The sequence below is a fragment of the Martes martes genome (genome assembly GCF_963455335.1).
Source record: "Martes martes genome assembly, chromosome: 16".
In the NCBI taxonomy this organism is placed as follows: Eukaryota; Metazoa; Chordata; class Mammalia; order Carnivora; family Mustelidae; genus Martes; species Martes martes.
The window spans coordinates 147,257-166,629 of NC_137904.1; the positions used below are offsets into that span (position 1 = coordinate 147,257).

The window sequence follows — 19,373 nt, forward strand, 5'->3', positions numbered from 1 at the left end:
CCACCTAGAAGCAACCCCACTGGCCCTCCAAAGTAACCGGGATACACAGTGGCAGGTTCCCGAGGGGAGTCCCGCACACCAGCGACAAGATCCACCGCATTGTGCATGTCCACGTGGACGAGCCTCAGAAACGCTGTGACTGACGGATGGGCACCACGGGACCAGGCCAAACAAGCCTGCTGCACAGGAAAAGTCAGACAGGAAAGATCGCTGTACACCTCACAAGGGCGGCTGCCTCTTGGGGGGGAAGGCGTGTGGTGTGGTGGGCAGTTCAGCTCTCGGCTGTCCCTCAGTGGCCGCACCAATCCCAGCACTGACTCAGCTCCGGAGTGTCCAGAAGCTCCCACCATCTCAAGTCCTACCACGAAGTCACATGTTCCAAGTCCACCCCCAGCCATTCTCCTCTTCAAATACTGGCCCTCCCCATCTCGTCCCTGGCCTTCTGCACAAGCGTGAGCGCAGGCAGTGGCAGGAACAGAGACAGATGGGAGTGGGGCGCGGCCACCAGGGCTCAGAGCAAATACCGATGAGCAGCCGGCTGGAGGAGGGGCTTCAGGGAAGGCAGAGATGGGCCAGACAGTCTGGAAATGAGACAGAAGGCAGGAGGCAGCCAGAGAACATGAATGTGACAGCAGCGACAGAGGATGCGGGCATCCCAGCGGGACAGAGACGACCCTGGACTGGAAGTCATACGAGGTGTGCATAGGGCCAGCCCACGGGGTGATCCCGGCTAATGAGAACCTGGCACTCTCGAAGCTGTCTCCCTGCGCGCACAGCAGCCAGGAGCGGACGGAACTGTGGCCCTGGCAGCGAGCGACCCGGAACAGCGGAGCACTGACGGGAGAACCCAGGTAAAGGGCGGGAAGACACTTCAGTTCAGCCACAGAAGACACGACCATCAAGTCTCCGTCCCTCCACGCTTCCGGCGTGCGGTCTGGCCTGGCCCACATCACCCCCCACACCCCAGTCCATGTTCTGTCCAGAGAGCAGTCCTGGGTCCCCTAGTCACGCGGTCCTGTCATGTCAGAGTCCCAGGGTATGTGGTGTCACACAGACTCATAATCCTGTCCCAAGAGGTTCTAAGCCAGGAGCCTGGGCTGGGACCTAGAAACCCAAATTTCTGTCCAAGCACCCCACCTGACAGGTGGACGACACAGAATCTGTGAGAAACAGAATCCTTCGTGTTAAAAAAAAAAACAAAAAGTGAAAATTTGAAAGTATCACTAGCACACACAAGATAGACTATCCTGTCAGACTTGATTAGCATGTGCGTTTCCTAAGGCATCTTAAATTTTTAAAAAACTAAAGCAGTTTTCCATGGAACTCCCTCCACAGACACAGGCCCAAGTGCTGGGCTCACGGACCGCACCCCAGGGGACATGGCAAAGACCCCTTCCTCCTTGGCAAGGGAAGTCTCAACGAGCACGTCCACACGTGGGTGGCTCGCTGACTAGCACGGGACTGGCCCTAGGACCCGGGGATCAGGAGCCACGGCAGGCTGGGGAGTGTCGGTGCCCACCCGGAACGGCCCCAGGACAAAGCTACACCACACGGTGAACGAGGAATTGGGGGTGGCGCCCGCCATCGCCGGGTCACGAGGTGAGGGGAGGTGAAGGGGACGAGGCCAAGGGGGACGGCGATCGCCGGGTGTGAGGGGAGCGGAGCAGCCACCAGTTACCTCTCGGGCAGCGACGGACAGGAGGGTGCTCGTGACGGCTAGCACTTCAGTGTTGTTGAGGTCGGCCACGTCACCCTTCTCAGGCAAGAGCAGGAGGCCACCCGGATCCTTATCACTGAAAGGACACAAGTCTGTCACGACACCTTGTTTCAGGCACAGCATGCTCATGCTTTTGTCCTAAAAGTTCCCAGAAAAGGACGCAGGATTTCAGTGCCAGTTCTGTGGGCTGTGGAGGAGTCTGGGTCGGGAAAAAGGCAGGTCCCAGCTGGGTCTGGGCCGCTGTCTGTCCCCCGTGTCCTGAGTAAGTTCAGGCCCGTACACCTCAAGTCCTGAGAAGAGGGTCTGAGAAGTCAATCTGATGACTCCATCGGCCTGACCACCACCAAGAAAGACCCCTGATCTCACGGGGGCTAACTGCCCAGTCCAGGCTGCACATCCGTGTCTTCAGAAGCTCCCCACACGAGCTCCGAGGCTCTTCCGTCGCCCCGATCCTCGAATGCAGACCACTCGGAGCCCTCTGAGTCTGCCCCCGCTCTAGATACGGCCTCGCACGTCAACAGGAGCTTGGGCTGCTCGTTCCCTCCCTTCTTCAAGAGCCTGGGCCTCCAGGAGGGCCGCCTACGGGGCCACTAGCTGCCCTGCTAGCCAAGCATGCACAGATCTCCGAGTCGTCCCCTCCCAGCACACTGCCCTCGCTGAGCTCCCGTTCCGGGCTTCTGGGTTCTCAGACCTGAGTACAGGATGCCCAGCTCCCCCAGCTTCAGTCGGCATCTTCGACCTCAGCATCTCCGAGAAACGGGAGCGCTCGAGCTCCTCAGCGGCTGCTGTCCCCAGCGGTCTCAGGAGGACTGGGCCGTGGCTCAAACTCCTGACAAGGTCGTCGCCCCACCACCACCTGACCCATTCCTCTGACCAGTGGCCTCTCCCTCCCGGAATCTGGCTGAGCAGAGGGGACGGAGAGCTAGAGAAAGCCTCGCGAACACGGGAACGACAGAGGACGGAAAAGGCCAGGAACTCACCTAAAATACGCGCACAGCGAACGGAACGTGAGCTGCAGGGACTGCTTGTGCTCCTGCTCGGTGACGCGCTTCTAGAAAACGAGGAAGTGCACGGTCAGGACACCCGTTCCACGACATCCCAGAGCCCGGGCAGCACGAAGTGCCACTGCCCCGTTCCCGAGCACGAGCAAAGCCGGTGCTGGCACACGCTCCGCGGCGCGCCACCGGGCCTGGCCCGGCGCTGGCGGGAGCCGGCTCCCCGTCGCAACAGAAGACGGCAGGCTCGCTGCGGGGCGCGGCTACAGCTCCCGCGGCCAGGCTTCCCCGCAGGAACTCGCGATGCGAACGTGTGGCAGGCGGGCGCTTCTCATCCCCGGGCACAACATCGCGAGAGGAAAGGGCAGGAACAGCGCCTTTCTCTCGAGTTTTCTCTCAGCTCTGAAATCGATCTAAGCTTTCCCGACACAAGCCAGAGCAGCCTAAAGTCACAGCTGTAGGAATCACATCTCCTGACGAGGCTACTGGGCCCCTTTAGGGTCCCTCTCTTAATGCAATAAACGTGCTGAACACCGACCGTCAGGCAAGGTGCCCGAGGGGATCTCCAGAGCAGCGAAGACCCAGGGCCCTGCCTGGCTCAGGAGGGTGGGAGACACAAGCTGCGCCTCCCGTTCGTCAGCGTGAGAGGGAAAACGGAGCCCCACCACCGCCGTCACTGGGGACCGGCAAAGGGGAAGCGAGGGGGCTGCGAACGGACGGCTGTGCCGTTCAAGAGGTCACGTGTCATCTGCCACTTCTGTGTGCGGGACACACGCGAGCAAAGCAAGTCACTGCGAGCGGCCTGGCAAATGCCGCCGGTAAACAAGGAAGACGGGGTCCTGCCCACAGTCCAGCGGGCCAGGCCAGCGGATGCTGTCCAAGCTCGTGAGTCTGGGTGGAAACTGATCCTTCACGCTGACGTGCAAATTTTGCAGACAGATGAAAACAACAGAAGATCCTGCCTCATCCCCGAAACCATCCGCAGTCACCTGACCCTAGCACTTGGCCCCATAACGCTCTGCGGCTTTTCCCTGTGGCCGGTGTCCCCAACTGGACTGTAGTCCCCTGGCACCAGAGACCACATTTGGTGCTTTTGTTCCCTCCTTTCTTTCTTTCTTTCTATGCATCCCATAAAGACTTTATTACGTTTGCTAATTAGCTGCTGCATTTATAAATGCCTTTTTAGGGGCTCCTGGGTGGCTCAGTGGGTTAAAGCCTCTGCCTTCGGCTCAGGTCATGATCTCAGGGTCCTGGGATCGAGCCCCGCATCGGGCTTCTTGCCCAGCGGGGAGCCTGCTTCCTCCTCTCTCTCTGCCTGCTGCTCTGCCTACTTGTGATCTATCTCTGTCTGTTAAATAAATAAAATCTTGAAAAAAATAAAAATGTTTTTAAAATGCTGGATTTATTTTCTTCGTCAAACTCCTACCAATAATTCTACTACTTGCTTGTCTACAGACAATAAAAAATAATCTATAATTGTATCATCTATAAAGAATTGTTTATCTTATCCTTTCCGATTATGATGTTCAAAATCTCTCTTCCTTGTCCTGCCGCCCTGGCCAGACCCTCTGACGACCTCCCAGAGTAGCAGCAGCCGGTGAGCATCCGTGTCTTCCTCCTCATTCTGAAAGGGATGCTTCTAGGGTCCACCATCCAGCATATTGTTAAAAGTCTGGGGCACACGCCCTCCACAAGGTCGGGGGAGTTCCTTTCTGCTCTGAGTTTGCTAATGGTTTTATAGTTTTAACCATTGTCAGAATTTAATCTTACTTAAATGTTTTCTGTATTTACTGACATAACTTTTTCCTCTGACCTCATTTACTAATTTTCTAACATTAAACCACCCTTGTATTCCTAGGGTAACTCCCAGTCAGTCATGACTTTGGATCTTACCAGACCGGTTTACAAATGCTTCATTAGGATTTTCTTACAACGTTTACAAGCAAGCCTGGCCTGTAGGTCTGCTTCCTTGCCACTCTTTGGTGTTTCCGTGTGTCATACCACCTCTGGAGCACGGGGAACTCTGGAGCTCTCTGACCTGCATGTGTTCAGCACTGCTCAGAGAAATTTTTTTGAGTTGTCTTTTTTTTTAATACTTCGAGAGGGAGAGAGAGCACCTGCCCATGCATGTGCACCTGGAGGGGGACGGGCAGAGAGAGGGATGAGCAGACCCCGTGCTGACCACAGAGCCTGATCAGAGAGAGAAATTTTTGTTCTTACATCGTCATCAATCTGTCTCCCCCTGTATCACACTCATCTTCCCACAGAAATACTACCTTCAGGACTAAAAATCTGGATCTTTGTACGGGATATTCCACTCGGTAACATCCTGCTCGTAAACCCTGAGAGCACTTTTCACCGGCCACCCCTGACGCCCGAGTGCAAGGGGAACAGGTCTGTGAGGGCTGCGGTTCCCTGCAGGGAGAATCTGAGACGCCTGGGAACAGGTCAGGGATTTCCTTTGGAATCACACAGGGGGAAGGGCAGGGAGAGAGTGGACAAGGCAGATCACAGCTGAAACAAGACAAGCCCCAGTTTACAACTGCCCAACCTGGGGGGCGCGTAAGGACGGGGCAGGGGGTATCACATCTCCTCTGGTTTTGTGTTTGTTTTAGATTTCCCCATAACAAAAAGCGACAACGGTTAAAAAGAATGCTTGGCTGCAGGGAAATCCTGAAGAGGACAGAGACAATATCCCGCTTTGTGAGACAACAGGCTACGAGAGCCGTGAGCCATCCTCTCCTTAAGGGCAGGGGTGGCGCGGAGCCCGCAGGCGGCTGGGTTCGGGTCAGCGGCAGATGCACACCCGGAACACCGAAACCGAGGAGACGCGCAAAGGCAAGCGGGAACCCCAACTGCCATCCCTGTGCACATCCGACGTGAGCCATTACCATCATGGCGAAGAGATGGTCCCGCCGGCTCTGTCGGTCAGGAAAGAAGACGGCAGCCCCGTTGAGAAGGGTATTCCTGACTTCTTGTTTTAACGTTTCCACGGGTGCAGAGTCTCCGTCCACCCTGTCCACCACTGCCGGGAACGAACAAGAGCGTCAGCTGTCACATCCCCCACCCCGCTCACAGCGTCGGCACCCGCACTCGCCAGCCCCCGGGCTCGCCACCCCGCCGCCTAGCGAGTGCCTGTGTCCGGTGGCACAAGGAAACGCACTGCACCGACGGAAGGGCCATACGTGCCAGTTTTCATTTCGTTATTTCCCTGCCCTTCTGAGCCGCAACCGGGCAAAGCCTTGACAGCCATTCCGCGTGGCCACGTGTTTCCTGTCTCCCCTCCCTCCCGTCCCAGTGTCTCCAGTACAGTGAGGACTGAAGAGCGTGACAGTCGTCACTATCAGTGTGACACGCCTGTGGCCAGGAACCAGGAGGAAGGGGCACCTGGGGGGCTCAGTGGTTAAGCGTTTGCCTTTGGCTCAGGTCATAATGCCGGGGTCCTGGGATCGAGCCCCGCATCGGGCTCCCTGCTCTGCGGGAAGCCTGCTTCTCCCTCCCCACTCCCCCTGCTTGTGTTCCCTCTCTCACGCTCTCTTTCTGTCAAATAAATAAAATCTTAAAAAAAAAAAAAAAAGAAAAAAAAGAAACCAGGAAGAAGACTCACTGATGAGAGACTAAATCCTGAAATCAAAATAATGAATCAAAAGAAAATCCAAGGAAACCCTCATTTTCCCAAGCAGTGACCCCTCTCTCCTGGGCCTGCATGAGCACAGAGTCCCTGTTCTTACCGCAAGAGGCCTGGCAGGCTACCAGCGCGGGGTCACATTCAAGAAAAGCCCAGGGGCGCCTGTGGGGCTCAGTGGGTTCAGTGTCTGCCTTCGGCTCAGGTCATGATCCCGGGGTCCTGGGATGGGGCCCCGCATCGGGCTCCCTGGCTCCCTGCTCTGTGGGGAGCCTGCCTCTCCTTCTCCCTCTGCCCCTCCCCCGGCTTCTGCTCTCCCGCTCTCTCTCTCTCTGTTAAACAGACAAATAAAACCTTTTTTTTAAAAAAAAAGTAAAGGCCAGCCCAATCCCTACCGTCACATAAATGTGTGTGGAGCTCCTTGGCGGCCGCGGCCCCTGCAGGGCTCTGCCGGGGAGCCTTGGCCTGCGGGCAGGCGGCCGGCCCGTCCCTCTGCAGCACGGAGAAGCAGCTCTGGAGGAGACGCAGAAGCAGGGTTTGGGCGCAGACGCATTCTTCCCTCGGGCTACAGAAAGGCAAGCGCGTCAGAGCGTTAAAGGGCAGGTTGCCTTTTCCCTCCTAAGCTGTCTAAAAGGACTCTCGTCTACACAGCAGGCCCGGTAAAAAGAAGGCCAAGGAGAGGAAAAGGCAGAATGAAAAGCAGCTCACACCCTGCCCGAGTCTGCCCGCAGTGGGCCAAGGACACGCGTTTTCGGCTCTACTTTCCCACCTATAAAATGAGGGCACACCCCAACGCTAGACATGACAAAATGTGTGCGGAAACAATGCCCAAAGTACGTTACAGAAACGTGAGGCGCCGTCTTTAACGGTAACCAGTTCTCTCAAACGAGAACAGTATACACCAGGGAGAAGTCAAAGACTCTTAGAAGAAAAATGGACTATTTGGAATATAAAAAGTAGCTTTTTCAGTTTTGTTTATACGATTATCACCTTATAACAAAGTCTGACCTACTTTTGCTTTAATTTACTGTAAAAATTCCAGAAGATTTGCAAATCAAGACCCGCGAAGTCCAGAAAAGATTTATATTTTAAGCCACTTTCCTTCTGCTGCACCTAAAAAAGTATAAAAGCCAGAAAAAATAACATTGAAAATGCATTTAGAGAAATACTGGGATGGCTCATTTACCGTTTGATGGGAGCGGGCGTAGGATTCCCACACGGCGGACGCGGACACTCCCCAGCCCGGAAGCACGTGAACAAGTGCTCCCAGTGTGGCACTTTCTACAGGGTGTGTGTGTGCGGAGGTGAGAACAGACATGCACAGGCGCACACCACCACACGGAGACTCCCGACTCCATACACGCCACACCGGGGTACCAGCGAGATGACACAGCAGTGCGCTCGGACCCCTGCCTGCGTCGGTCCTGCCCCAGCGCCCCTGCGGCTCCACAGCACCCCACCTCCCCTCCCCCCACCCCGTTTATGTTTCCTGCTGGGACAGGAGAGCTTGCGTAACAAAGACCAAACAGACCAGAGTTAAACTGGGTCCCGGCAACATCCCCACCCCCGCCATGGGAGGGCGAGAGGCCCCACCGATCCCTGAGCCGAGTCACGTGTTCTCTATGGTGATGGTGGCGAGAGTCTTCCCCAAAGGGAGCGGTCACCGCGTTTTTACTAGAGACTGTACGAGTCAGTGTCAGGACCACAGACGGTTTCAAACCCTGACATCCTGGTACCGTCAGTGAGCAAACACAACCACCCGGACCTCAGAAATAATCCTCCCAGGACTTAAGGGAGATGGAAATCTCACAAGCTTACTCGGTGTCCCCAGACTACCACCAGCCACCGCGCGGGGGTCTTCAAGGTGTGTCTGTGCGTTTATTCCAGGAAGCCTCACTGTGACGACCACACGGTCCTCCGGTGACCGACACCACAGATGCCCAGCGCCTCCCACCCCGGCTCTCCCCACGCCATCCCAGCGCCCCCCATGCCCGCAGCACACGTGCCCCCGCACGGCTCGCCGCGGCCAGCTTTCACGGGTGCCGTGCGTCTCCCTCAACACCACCATGGATCTGCCCCACGGGAACGAGGTACCAGGTCATGGGCGAGCTGCTGAGTGAACTGAAGTGTCCTGACGAGCAGCGTGGCCCCACAGATGCTGTCCTCCCCGTCCTTCCTGCAGCGGGCACAGACGGTGGGCTGCTCCGCCTCCGCGCTCACCGGCCGCAGGTACCCGCTGATGCTGAGGCCTTGCACGCCCAAGCGCTCCGCCGACTCCTGACGCGTGCAGAGGAACTTCACCATCAGGTACTAGAAAGGACGGGGACATTCAGGGAGAAGGACTCAGAAGCCGGACTACAAACAGAAGGAGATGCAGGCCTTTCTGGGACGGTCCCCCATGACTCTAATGATCTATTAGGTCCCACTCTGCCTAGCACGGGGGCCCAAAATGGAAGCCCAACATCTCGACAAAGAGGGAAAAAAATACTCGTGCTGACTCAAGTCAGGTTTTGGGAACGGTCCCAGTAAGAGAAGCGGCACTACGCCCCGTTCAGGGCAAACACGGGGTAAGACACGATGGACCCGAGAAGCGCATCTCCTGCGCGGCGCAGTCGTCGTGGAAGAGAAATCAGGCCGACGGTGAGAGCGGTCAGCACGCGCCCTGAGGAACCCTCTCAAGGCCCCCATCTAACCCAGACGACCCACAGCCCAGGGGCCCAGCGGCGTCTGCTCGAGGCCAGAGCCGCCCCGCGGGCCGCCTGCCGCGGCCGAGCGAGCGCCGTCCAGGCCCCGCGGCCCAGACGCGGAAGCACTCCCTGAGCATCTCCTCCCTCCAACCCTGAGGGCAGCTCCTGCTTCTCTCACCGGAGCTGCTCACTGAGGCTGACACAAAGGCTGAGAGAAACGTGGCCAGACAGAAGCGACTGACTCCCAGCCACGGAGGCACAGCGCGCGTGCCCTCGGGCCGGGGTGCTCCCCCCGCCTCCCCCCGCGGCCGCCCTGCCCCCCACGGCCTAGCCGGGCTGCGGGCGACGGCGTCACGGGCTTCCAGCGCTCGGCAGCGCACCCCCTTTCCTGGGAAGCCTGCCCCGCTGGCCAGAGGCCCGGGGAGGCGTGCTTCCCCCGGGCGGCCACAGCCCCCCGTGTCCCTGGATGGTGGCATCCGTCACGGGGCCCCAGGCTCCGATGGTCCCAGCCCTGATGCACACAAGCTGCGCCGCAGGCAAGGCCGGGGCCGGAGCCGGAGCCGGAGCCGGAGCGGGGAGCCGGAGCCGGAGCCGGAGCCGGAGCCGGAGCCGGAGCGGGGAGCCGGAGCCGGAGCGGGGAGCCGGAGCCGGAGCGGGGAGCCGGGAGCGGGCCACACGGGGCGGCCGCAGCTCGGCGCCGCTTACCTGGGCTACTCTGCACTGCCGCAACTTCACGTCCGCTTCGTCCCACTCTTCTTCCAGCTCAAACCAGCCAACGGGGTCATCCTCTCCGAGCTCCTCAGAGGGGCAACCAGCCCTGGGAACACACGGGAATCACAAAACACTGTCCTCTTCCTAAATTCTCAGGGGCCTCACGACTCAGGCGCCATCCGCGTGGCACGGAAGTGGGAAGCCGGGCCTGCCGCGAGCAGTCGGGGCCCGGGCGTGGGAGCGGCTGCCGGCCACTCCGCCTCGGCCTCCTCAGCGCTGACATGAGAACGAGCATCAGCTCCGAACAGAATCTGGGAACTAGAGAGAAGGTCTGCTTCTCCAGATAACATACCAGGTAACAGAACGAGACACGAAACCAAGGCATCTCAGAGCAGCGACTCACAAATGAGAAACAACAGGCACCATAAGCTTCTGGAAAGATCCCAAGGAGAGGCAGGTTCCGTTCTTTCCCCAGCTGTGGCCACTACATGCACGGCCAGCCTGAGGTTCAGCGCACTGGCGACAGCTAAAGGGGAAGAGCCAGGCAACTTTCGGATCCTGGAGCTCCAAAAAGGGACAACGTCAGCCTCCTCATTTTCCCCTGGCCCTGAAAAGGTGCTTCCAGGAAAGCGTCACAGCCTCAAGGGTAAAGAAGGACAACTCCAGCTACTTCTTCTTAAAAACTAGACACTTGAGCTGCACTCCCTTTTCAGGAGGGCAATAACCCAAGGAGAAAAAGGCAGCCTTTCGAGTAACACTCCTGGGACTTCCACGACCTCGTCTGCGGTGCAGCTAGCAGCCCGTGACTACTCTGTGCGGACAAGCACACGCGGGCATTCGTGGCAAGAGGGAGGAGACTAAGGATCCAGAGTAGGTTCTGTAACGGGGAGAAAAAAATGTTCTCTTCTTGACTTAAGACTTTCTTGGCATCGGTCTTTCGTGACATAATTAACCCCTAAAACCAAGAGGACAGAAGGTATTCTGCCTTAACCCAAAACCATGTCAACGAGTTTCATCAACACCGTGTTTGAGGATTTCTGAATTCGCTCTGCGGCAGCCTTCGAGAAAGTCCTGGAGAGGGAGAGACAGCTGGCCAGGCATCCGAGAGCACAGAGAGGCAACCTTGTTGACTATGACCCACAGCAGACAGAGGGCAGAAAAGAGAACCGAGTGTCCGTCCTGCTGAGCATGCACAGCGCCAGTCAGCTGGCTCGGGAGCGTGCCGACTGACCAATGACCGGCCAGAAGGACAGAGGACAGAAAAAATGCGAGAAGACAGACACATGTACGTTAACCTCTTGATTTTGGAACTGGAGAGACACTGGTAACATGCAGGCCAGGTAAATCAGGATTTCAGAGTAGCTCAGGCTGGAACCAGAGCTAAAACCACCAAGTGAGGAGTGAAGAGACCTACATCTGGTTAGAAGAAAATCCTACATAAAATGTGAAAGATCTTATTTAACAGGGTTAGGAGAAAAAATTCATCATAATACATCCCAAGAATGAGACAGAGCCGCTTAAAAACGAGTGTAATCTCTAGTTATCATCAAAAAAAAAAAAGAGGATCTTTTAGGGGCACCTGGCGGGGCTCAGTGGGTTGAACACCTGTCTTCCACTCGGGTCATAATCCTGGGGTCCTGGGATGGAGGCCCCCGTCAGGCTCTGTGCTCAGCGGAAAGCCTGCTTCTCCCTCTGCCTGCTGCTCCTGCTCCCTCTCACTATCTCTCTCTCATAAATAAATAAATAAAATCTTTTTTAGGAAAAAAAGGATCTTTTAAGAAGGCATATAGATACGGTGGGGAGGGAGAGTCTAGGAATGAAGGAGATTTGTTCCAGTTCACGTGCAGGGCTGCAGTCACAGACGTAGATTTCGGCTGACCTGCTGCGAGCTTCAGCAGAAGCGCAGCGGGCTCTCCACGGGGAGGAGCGTCCTGGAGACTGAAGGCCACCAGCAGACGCCCAGCAGAGAGGGAACGACTCCAGACCTGTGCTACTTGGTGTGGTCCGCATGTGGGGAACAGCATTCACCTGAGAGCTCCCAACTCTGGGTAAGGGGTCTCCACCCAGAACTACTGAAGCAGAACCGGGGATGCGCCTACACAGCCAAGCTCAGTGGCATGGCACTGGGTGCTGGGCCGCGGCAGCACAGAACCGGGTGCCGGATGAAGGCCACTGTTAACTGCAGCTCCCGTCCCCGGAGACAGCAGCACAACCAGCAAGTCCAGGGTTCTGCTCGGGGAGTTTTACCCCGCTACTGTGAACGCGGGAGACCACGCTGCCCAAGGCTCACCAGTGAGCTCCGGGGCTGAATCCAACAGGTCCACTTGCAGACTTGATCCAAACGAGCCTGGGTAACACCCGAGCCCCCTGCCCACTCCCTGCTTCCTTTACTGTCACCCCCTCAGCTTCATGATGACACACGGGGGCCTTCCTGCTGCCCCGCTGGCTGCTTCTCAGCCTTTTTACTCTGCGGCCCTTTAAATGCTGGCGCCTCTCAGCATGCTGATCTACAACGTCTCTCTTCCCTTCCCAGCCCACATCCTCTTCCAGAACAATCTAACTCCCTTCAATTATCCTTCAAACATCTCTCCTACTGGTACCTTCAGTACCTCTTCTGGCCCCAATGCACTCACCCAAGGAGCTGCCAAGTATCACCAAGTCTTCCTAGACCTCAAATCTAACAGGACCAACACTGAGCTCATCAGCTTCCCACAGACGTTTCCCCAAGCTAGTTTCCATCAGAGAAGGGCCCTCCCAGGGTCCCCACCTGGCCCAGCCAAAATCCCAGGCCTCCCCAAAGCCTCCACCACCCCTCCCTCTCTGCTCTACTCTCAGTTACCGTCTGGTGGTCTCTCCGTCAGTTACCAGCTCTCCACCACCGCCCGTGCTGCTCTGGCCGAGGGGACCTAGGCCTCTGGCCGCCTCCTCCCTTTCCATCTGCCTCCACGCCAGCTCTCCCCCAGCCGCACTGCACATAGCACGATCCAGACCAGCACTTGTAAGACACACATCTGGCCGCCTTGTTCTCCTCCTCTAAGCCGGCCACCCAACCTTGCTTAAAGGATACAGTTCTCGCCCTGAGCCAGAGACACAAAAACCTTTAGTGAGCGGGCCACTTCCCGGACCTCTAGTTCCACGTCCCAGCACTCTCTGCCTCGCGGTGACTTCAGACACTTGTGAACCCCCGAGCCTGCCGCAGCTCACCTACGAGGGCTCAGGTCCGCTGTGCTCACTGCTCAAGATCTCCCCTTTAACTGTACACCCTCCTTAGCTCTTAACACAAACAACACTCCCTCCAGGGTCTTTCCTCCCAGAGCCCCCCGTCTTGCCCAGTGCTGATCGCACTGCGACGCTGCTGGTCTGAGTAGACAGTGAGCGCGGCAGAGCAGCGACTGTACCCACTCGTTCCCTGCATCTCTTCTGTGGCGAGCATCAGGCCCCGTGCAGAGTGGGTGCTGAAAAGACCCCCAGTGAAAGCATGCTTAGGAGGAGGGAGCTTAGGGCATATCTTAAAACACGTCTTCATGGTTGCTGTCAGGAATCAGTGAGTGCTCATGGCCACTGGGGACGGGCTAGGGGCACATGTCTATAGAGACGTGAGCATATTTTGCCATAAGAAAATGCATATAGCCTTATTAACTACAAAGATGGTTATTCTGTTCCTTACCTGCTTTTTACAAATTGCCTGAATTCCTGAAGCTTCCATTTGTCATATTTTTCAAACCTCTTGAAGTGTTCTTCTGCATGGAATTTATCAGAAGGGGAGTTATAGGCAAACACCAACCCACACTGGGCACCAATGCCACCACGTCGAACCTAAAAACACGGAAGGTACAAAAGTCCCGTGGCTGCTGTGTTTTCAAGTAAAACAGTTAAATTCATAGAGCTTGAAGCAAATTCAAACCAGCAAAATGGTATTTTGAGTTCATTAAGTCCTGGGAAAACAAAAGAGCCGCTTCCTAAGAAGCAATGCCTTCTAGGTCACACGTCCCCAGACAACGATCTCCTCATCTCTGTGTCCCAGCCCTCTGCTACAGGCCTGGCGCAGAACGGTCACCACACGTGCAATGAAAACCAGTGACACAGACTCTGAAGTGGAACCCTGTCTTTAAAAATAGCAGTAACGTTGCTTAAAGAAGGGAGTATGAGAATTACCATAATTCTGATCTGTGTAACTTGGAACGCAGATTCAGTTCCTGTAGAAAAAATGGTACTTGCTCTGGTCTTCCCAGTCTCTGTAAGAAACCCTGCAAAAGGGAGACACTGAAGTGAGGATGGCCGACTCATTTGTCATGACCCTAAGAACTCAGACCAACCGAGCACACCAGATCCTTTGCGTGTGGTGGCGGGGAACTAGTCTGCCTGGTATTTGCATAAATAGCAAAAAGAGATTTCCCCTCTGCACAGGTGCGAGCTCACTGCCAAGGCCCAGGTAACAGACCGTGGCTAGGGATGGTCTCCTCGACCACACCAGCAGCCCTGCTCTGAGGCAACGATCATGGAACAAAGTTTATAAAGACTGTGACTTAAGTTCAAACAGACAAAAGACCGGACAACCAATTATCTTCTTGGGCCATTCCTAAAACCGTGCCTGACGTCTGACTGCTGACAGAGGACACGGGCCTGGAGCACGGCGGAGGGATGATGGGGCTTCTGGAACAGTGTCAGGGAAGCCTGTGCGAGACTCTGAAATGCGTGTTCTATGGGCACACTCTGCGGGCTACCTCCAGCGCTCACTGTCCGTGAGTGATCTCACGGCTCCACGAACCACACTCGAGTGTCGGTCAGTTTTGTGTCTCTCTGTGGACCCCTGCTGGCATTCTTGTTGGTCTGCACGTATCTTATGAATTCTCCTGTGAACTGTTCGTGACACCTTACTGGGCTCTCACGAATCAACAACATAAATAAAAGTGTAACTGTTCGTCTTTCATTTGTATGAAAGTCGTGGTTTACCTCTTTTGTTGTTGTTAATTATCCTTCAGTAACTCACAAAAAGGTCTGCCGCTAGACCCAGGCTGTCTTTCTCTTCCGCACCCTGCAGGTGACAGAACGTACACACATGCCCACGCCGCTGTCCTGGAGCCATGAACGCCCGCGACCGGCCCGCCCGCGCGAGCCCGGAAGACCGCGCCCGCGTCCGTCGCACCGAAGTCCGTCAGCGGAGCTGTCTGAAGCGGAACCTCCACACGCCAACACGCGGAACGTGTCGCCGAAACCAAGAACATGAAACGCACAGGAACACGGACTCGGCAGAGCAGCTGCGGCAGGACCCGGCCGCTCGGCAGGGACCACGTGCGCAGATGTGGGCGGCCGCCGGCCCGCGGCTCGCAGCCGCTGAAGCCGTAACGGCCTCAAGAGAACCAGACTCTCTCTCAGCGGCCCTGCCACCAACACACACCCCAAGGGTTCTCTAAAGGCCAAAATAAACCCACGAAGCCTGAAAGGTAAACACAGAACTGGCTCTTCCCGTCCTTGGTAAAAAACACGCAGCGGCTCCTGGGATGCCCTCACGCTCCGTCTGTTTGGGTACCAGTCCCCCCAGTTCATTCTTTCAAAATGACAGTGAAGAGAATGACCAGTCGCGGAGCTGCCGAACTGGACAAACGCACGTCGGTCTCCGGGAGGCACCGGCATCCCCGGCAAGCAGCGGACAGGACCGCCGGCACTCCGGAGGGCCAAGTGCAAGCTCCCTCGGCGGCCAGACACGCCTCTCCGGAACGGGCACCTCCCGGCACTTGGGGAACGCGAAGCCTCCCCGTGCAGAGAGCTCCCCCCGCGCCCCGCGCCGTGGCGGGCAGTGCGCGGCCTGCGTGGCCCTTAGCGGTCCTCGGCAGGACAGGGGAGGGGTGCGGGGAAGGAAACGTCCCCGCGGAGGCCGCGCTGCGTGGAGAGGACCGCAGCAAGAGTGACCTGCGTGACAGTCTACGGCAGGCGAAGTCCGCAGGCAGAGAAGGTGCCTTGGGGAGTAGCACGAACGCAGCGGTCACGACAGAGAAGAGGTGACCACCGAGAACACACACGGCCTGCACCACTGTGAGGAAGGCCAAGGAGAAAGCAAATCCACAGCCGGGCCAGCCCGGCCGGTGCTCGGTAACAGCCAGAAGACTCCCCTTCCTGGGCTGCATCGGCAACATCCTAAGCAGGGCAGCGAGCACAAGGCGGTGCGTGCAGGAGACGCACCGGCCGGCCAGCGAGACGGAGGAGGAAGAGAAAGACCCCGACGAGGTAAGGGCCTGCCACCGCACAGGACGGCGCCTCGGCAGCTACTAGGCCGACAGCCCGCGAGCAGGGAGGTTCCTCCAGACACGCCCGATCCAGAAGCGTCCCGCTGAGAAATACCCTCCTTTCCAGCAGTATCCCGCCTCGGATCTGCGGCGTTTCTCAGTGCTTTAGGGTAACACCACGGAAAGATAATCTGAACTTAAAAGCGGTCTTTCTATCTTCCAAAAGGAAGAGTCCTTGCTTTCCAGAACTGAGAGCTCTCCAGCACTCAGCAGTCGTTACGGGTGACCCACACCCAGTGGAGGACAGGGCTGGGATAAGGAGAGGAGGCAGATGATTCAAGAACCACGGCCGTGTGGGCCGACCTGCTGTGCAGCCCAAGGCCCCACACGCCGTCTCACGCCGCCACCCGAGCACGCCGGGGCCTCCCTGCTCCCCGCACACGCACGGACCGACCACTCACCGTCTCTGGTCCACGGCTCCACAAGGAGGTTTTCCGGCCCTGACTTCTCTTCTTTCCCTTTGACATCGCAGGCCTGAAGGGTCAGCTGAAGAGGTTTACCTGGTCAAAGTGAAGAGAGAACGAGAGCCTTAAGCTGGCGCAGCGCAAAAAATAAAACGAGCAGGCACGTCCGTGGGACTGGAGAGCAGGTGGGCAGCGCGGCCGATGGGAAACGCACCTGCTGGAACACACCTGCTTCCGGCTGAAACAGAGAAGCGGACACCACCCTTCTCTGCTCTCCTGACGAGACCAAGCACAGTTTTATGTCCCTACGTGAGTCCGAAGCGGAGGACTCCAGAGTAACCACTCCTCAGAAACAAAACGCACTGTAAGACAGAGACTGATGCCACACATTCGACATGTCTGGGAGAGGGAGCCCCGAAACCGTGTTCTGGAGCCGACAGCTAAGTTTATTATAGCTGCGTTTTTTTCCTACCTTTTTTATTTTATTTTTTTACAATTGCATTCAAAGATATATAGTATCTTAGGGTCTTAGGTCTTGTTTCTTTAATATACCTGCAGACAAATTTTGAAAGTTTCAAGATTCTTAGAAAGTACCGTTTGCTACAACGACTTGAAAGCTTTTCCTTCTTCCTTCGTGTTACTAATACTGTAACGAATACCCATTAACCATAACCCAACCCACAACACCGCCTGTACAAACATTCCGTCCCGCGTCCCTCCCCTCTCCAGTACTCCTGCCCAAACAGCTGCTCATCTCAACTGATAACTTTCCCGGAGGGTATCTTCCAAGCACTACGGATCCCTCCCATCCAGCCTTGCCTGTTATGGGCTCCCTACCCCGCCCAAAAAGTGACCTTTTCAAATTTAGGGGGCAAACTGGATTTACAAGACATCAATTACCTGACCTTAAATACTAAACATAAAATAAATCATTAAGTTGTATTGGGCAAAGGTACCAATATCGTGGCAGAAACAGCAGTCTGCCCCTAGAAGGAGGGGGGCAGGAGACAGGACCCAATACTGTACTCTGGACAGACACGTCGGCGCCAAAGGCCGGGATGGCACGAGAGTTGTTCCTCACATACCAGCTGACGAGGGCTGGGGGCCCATCCTGAGTCAGCGGGAAAGTGCTCAGGGAGACGGTGGCCGCGCCCAGGCAGGAAAGCGGGGTCGGGCATGCAGCCCACAAAGGGAGCAGTCTCATACCAGGATGCTTAGTGCCGTGTCTGGGTCAGGTCCCCCTCCTCCAAAGGGAGGGACTCCAACTTCCCAACCTCCTGTCTGTGCAGAGAGACACACCTGCATCTCATCGAGGATGGCTGGTGACCGGCTGACCACAGAGCCCGAGTGGTCTGGCCAGCAAATCCTGGATGTACAGCCTAGGGGACACTCAGGCCCTCTTCTGATGCTGCCGTCAAGGAGCCCACAGCCCCCTTCTCCCTGCTGGCCCCCGGAGGAGAGGGTACGTTCGGCCCGGGATCACGGGGTCAGTGCGAACCGCCCGAGGAGGTAAGGAGATGCCGGGTTAGCGACGGCGTCAGGGCCCGTCTGTCGCGCCCCGCTCATTTACCGTATTTAAGCAGCAGGCTCTGCCTGACGGACGCCATGGAGGCGATGAGGGACGAGGCATCGTACTGCGTGTCCAGATGCTCGCTGATGGCGCACAAAGAGCTCAGCACTTTGGCAACACTTCCTCTTGCCAGTGCAAAGGCCAAAAGGGTTAGCTCCACCTCGGGAGTCGAGCAGCAGCTGGAAACGAAGAGGAAGAACGTCTCACTTCTTAAAGACGCGAGGAAATCCAGGCGGCCCCACACCCACGTAACTGACCACCATCCGTGAGATCCACCCATCCGATGCTTTCTCTACCTGGGTCAGAAATACTTGCTCAAAATCCTCAAAATAACCTACAGGAAAACGAAATCAACCCAGAGGACAAGGACATTAAGTACTCCCCTCTGTGCCCTTATTAACCTGTAACTAGTAAATAACGCTAACAGCATCAGTTGCAACCAGTCCAGCCTTGTAAAGCAAACGCAGACGCCACAAGTGAAGGGGCCGCTAAGGTAAGGCCCTGCTGCCAACAACGCCAGGGGGCCAGGGGCTCGAGGGCTCACTCCCCCAGGCACGAGCAACCTGCGCCAGACGGACTCCACGCTTCTCCCGCTCATTAAACACATCGCACTGAAACTCCTGACACTGTCCCGGGGTCTCGGGACGGGGCCTGTGCCCCGACACAGGGCACGGTGGACACAGAACAGAGCCGTCCCCACAGCGAGCAGCACGTCTGCCAAGCCAGACTAAGGAACCTCACCCAGGCCCACAGACCACGGCTTGTCCCTGTGCAGAGAGGCACGCGGGTGCCCGGAGAGTCCACGGGCCGGGGCTCCCAGGAAGCCGACAGCTTCTGCACTGGGGTCTCTGAGACACCCGTTCCGGCTGCGTCCGAGGGCCCCCCACCCCGCCCCCTGAGGTCAGGTGGTGTGGCTACATAACGGAGCTCAGAGGGCTGAACCATGGATTCACCTTCTCTTCAGTCACTAAACACGAGCCATGTTTAGTGCTGGTCTGTAGAAGATTTAAAAAAATGTTTTTAAAGACTTAACAAGCATATATCCCCTGTACCCCCTACAAGCCCCATCTCATCAACCTTGACTTTACCTAGTTATCCGTATGAGGAAGCTGTCCACTTCTTCTAGAACGTTGGGAGACAGGAAAGTCGAGAAATCCGTGGATCCTGGCGAGAGGGAGAGCGGAGGCATGTGCTGCAGTGCCTTCCTGCAAGTGTGAGACGGAAAGTCAGGACCGACCGGGCAAAACGCTGACTCAGTACTGCTCCATGAACACCAAACCGTTAAGACGCCTGCTGGGACCAGTCCCTCATGAACACAGTGTCCCCGCCGAGAGCCTGGGACACGACGTCAAACCAGCCCCTCCCCCAGGAGTCACAGTG

The 19,373-nt window shown here is 56.8% G+C and overlaps 1 protein-coding gene across 2 annotated transcripts in view; it reads right to left on the reverse strand.

The window, feature by feature from the left end:
- The window catches only part of ZZEF1 (zinc finger ZZ-type and EF-hand domain containing 1), a gene marked incomplete at its 5' end in the record, with an annotated part of 98,078 nt that overhangs the window by 52,145 nt on the left and 26,560 nt on the right, over positions 1 to 19,373 (reverse strand). For both annotated transcript variants that reach the window (XR_013968145.1, XM_080826198.1), the window contains 12 exons: positions 1,679 to 1,793; positions 2,698 to 2,768; positions 5,604 to 5,737; positions 6,733 to 6,902; positions 7,350 to 7,450; positions 8,432 to 8,647; positions 9,730 to 9,841; positions 13,403 to 13,551; positions 13,891 to 13,982; positions 16,421 to 16,519; positions 17,994 to 18,172; positions 19,082 to 19,198. Coding sequence is in view for 1 of the 2 variants with exons in the window: in XM_080826198.1 (XP_080682324.1) it covers positions 1,679 to 1,793; positions 2,698 to 2,768; positions 5,604 to 5,737; positions 6,733 to 6,902; positions 7,350 to 7,450; positions 8,432 to 8,647; positions 9,730 to 9,841; positions 13,403 to 13,551; positions 13,891 to 13,982; positions 16,421 to 16,519; positions 17,994 to 18,172; positions 19,082 to 19,198 (1,555 nt within the window). The remainder of the gene's footprint in view (positions 1 to 1,678; positions 1,794 to 2,697; positions 2,769 to 5,603; positions 5,738 to 6,732; positions 6,903 to 7,349; positions 7,451 to 8,431; positions 8,648 to 9,729; positions 9,842 to 13,402; positions 13,552 to 13,890; positions 13,983 to 16,420; positions 16,520 to 17,993; positions 18,173 to 19,081; positions 19,199 to 19,373) is intronic.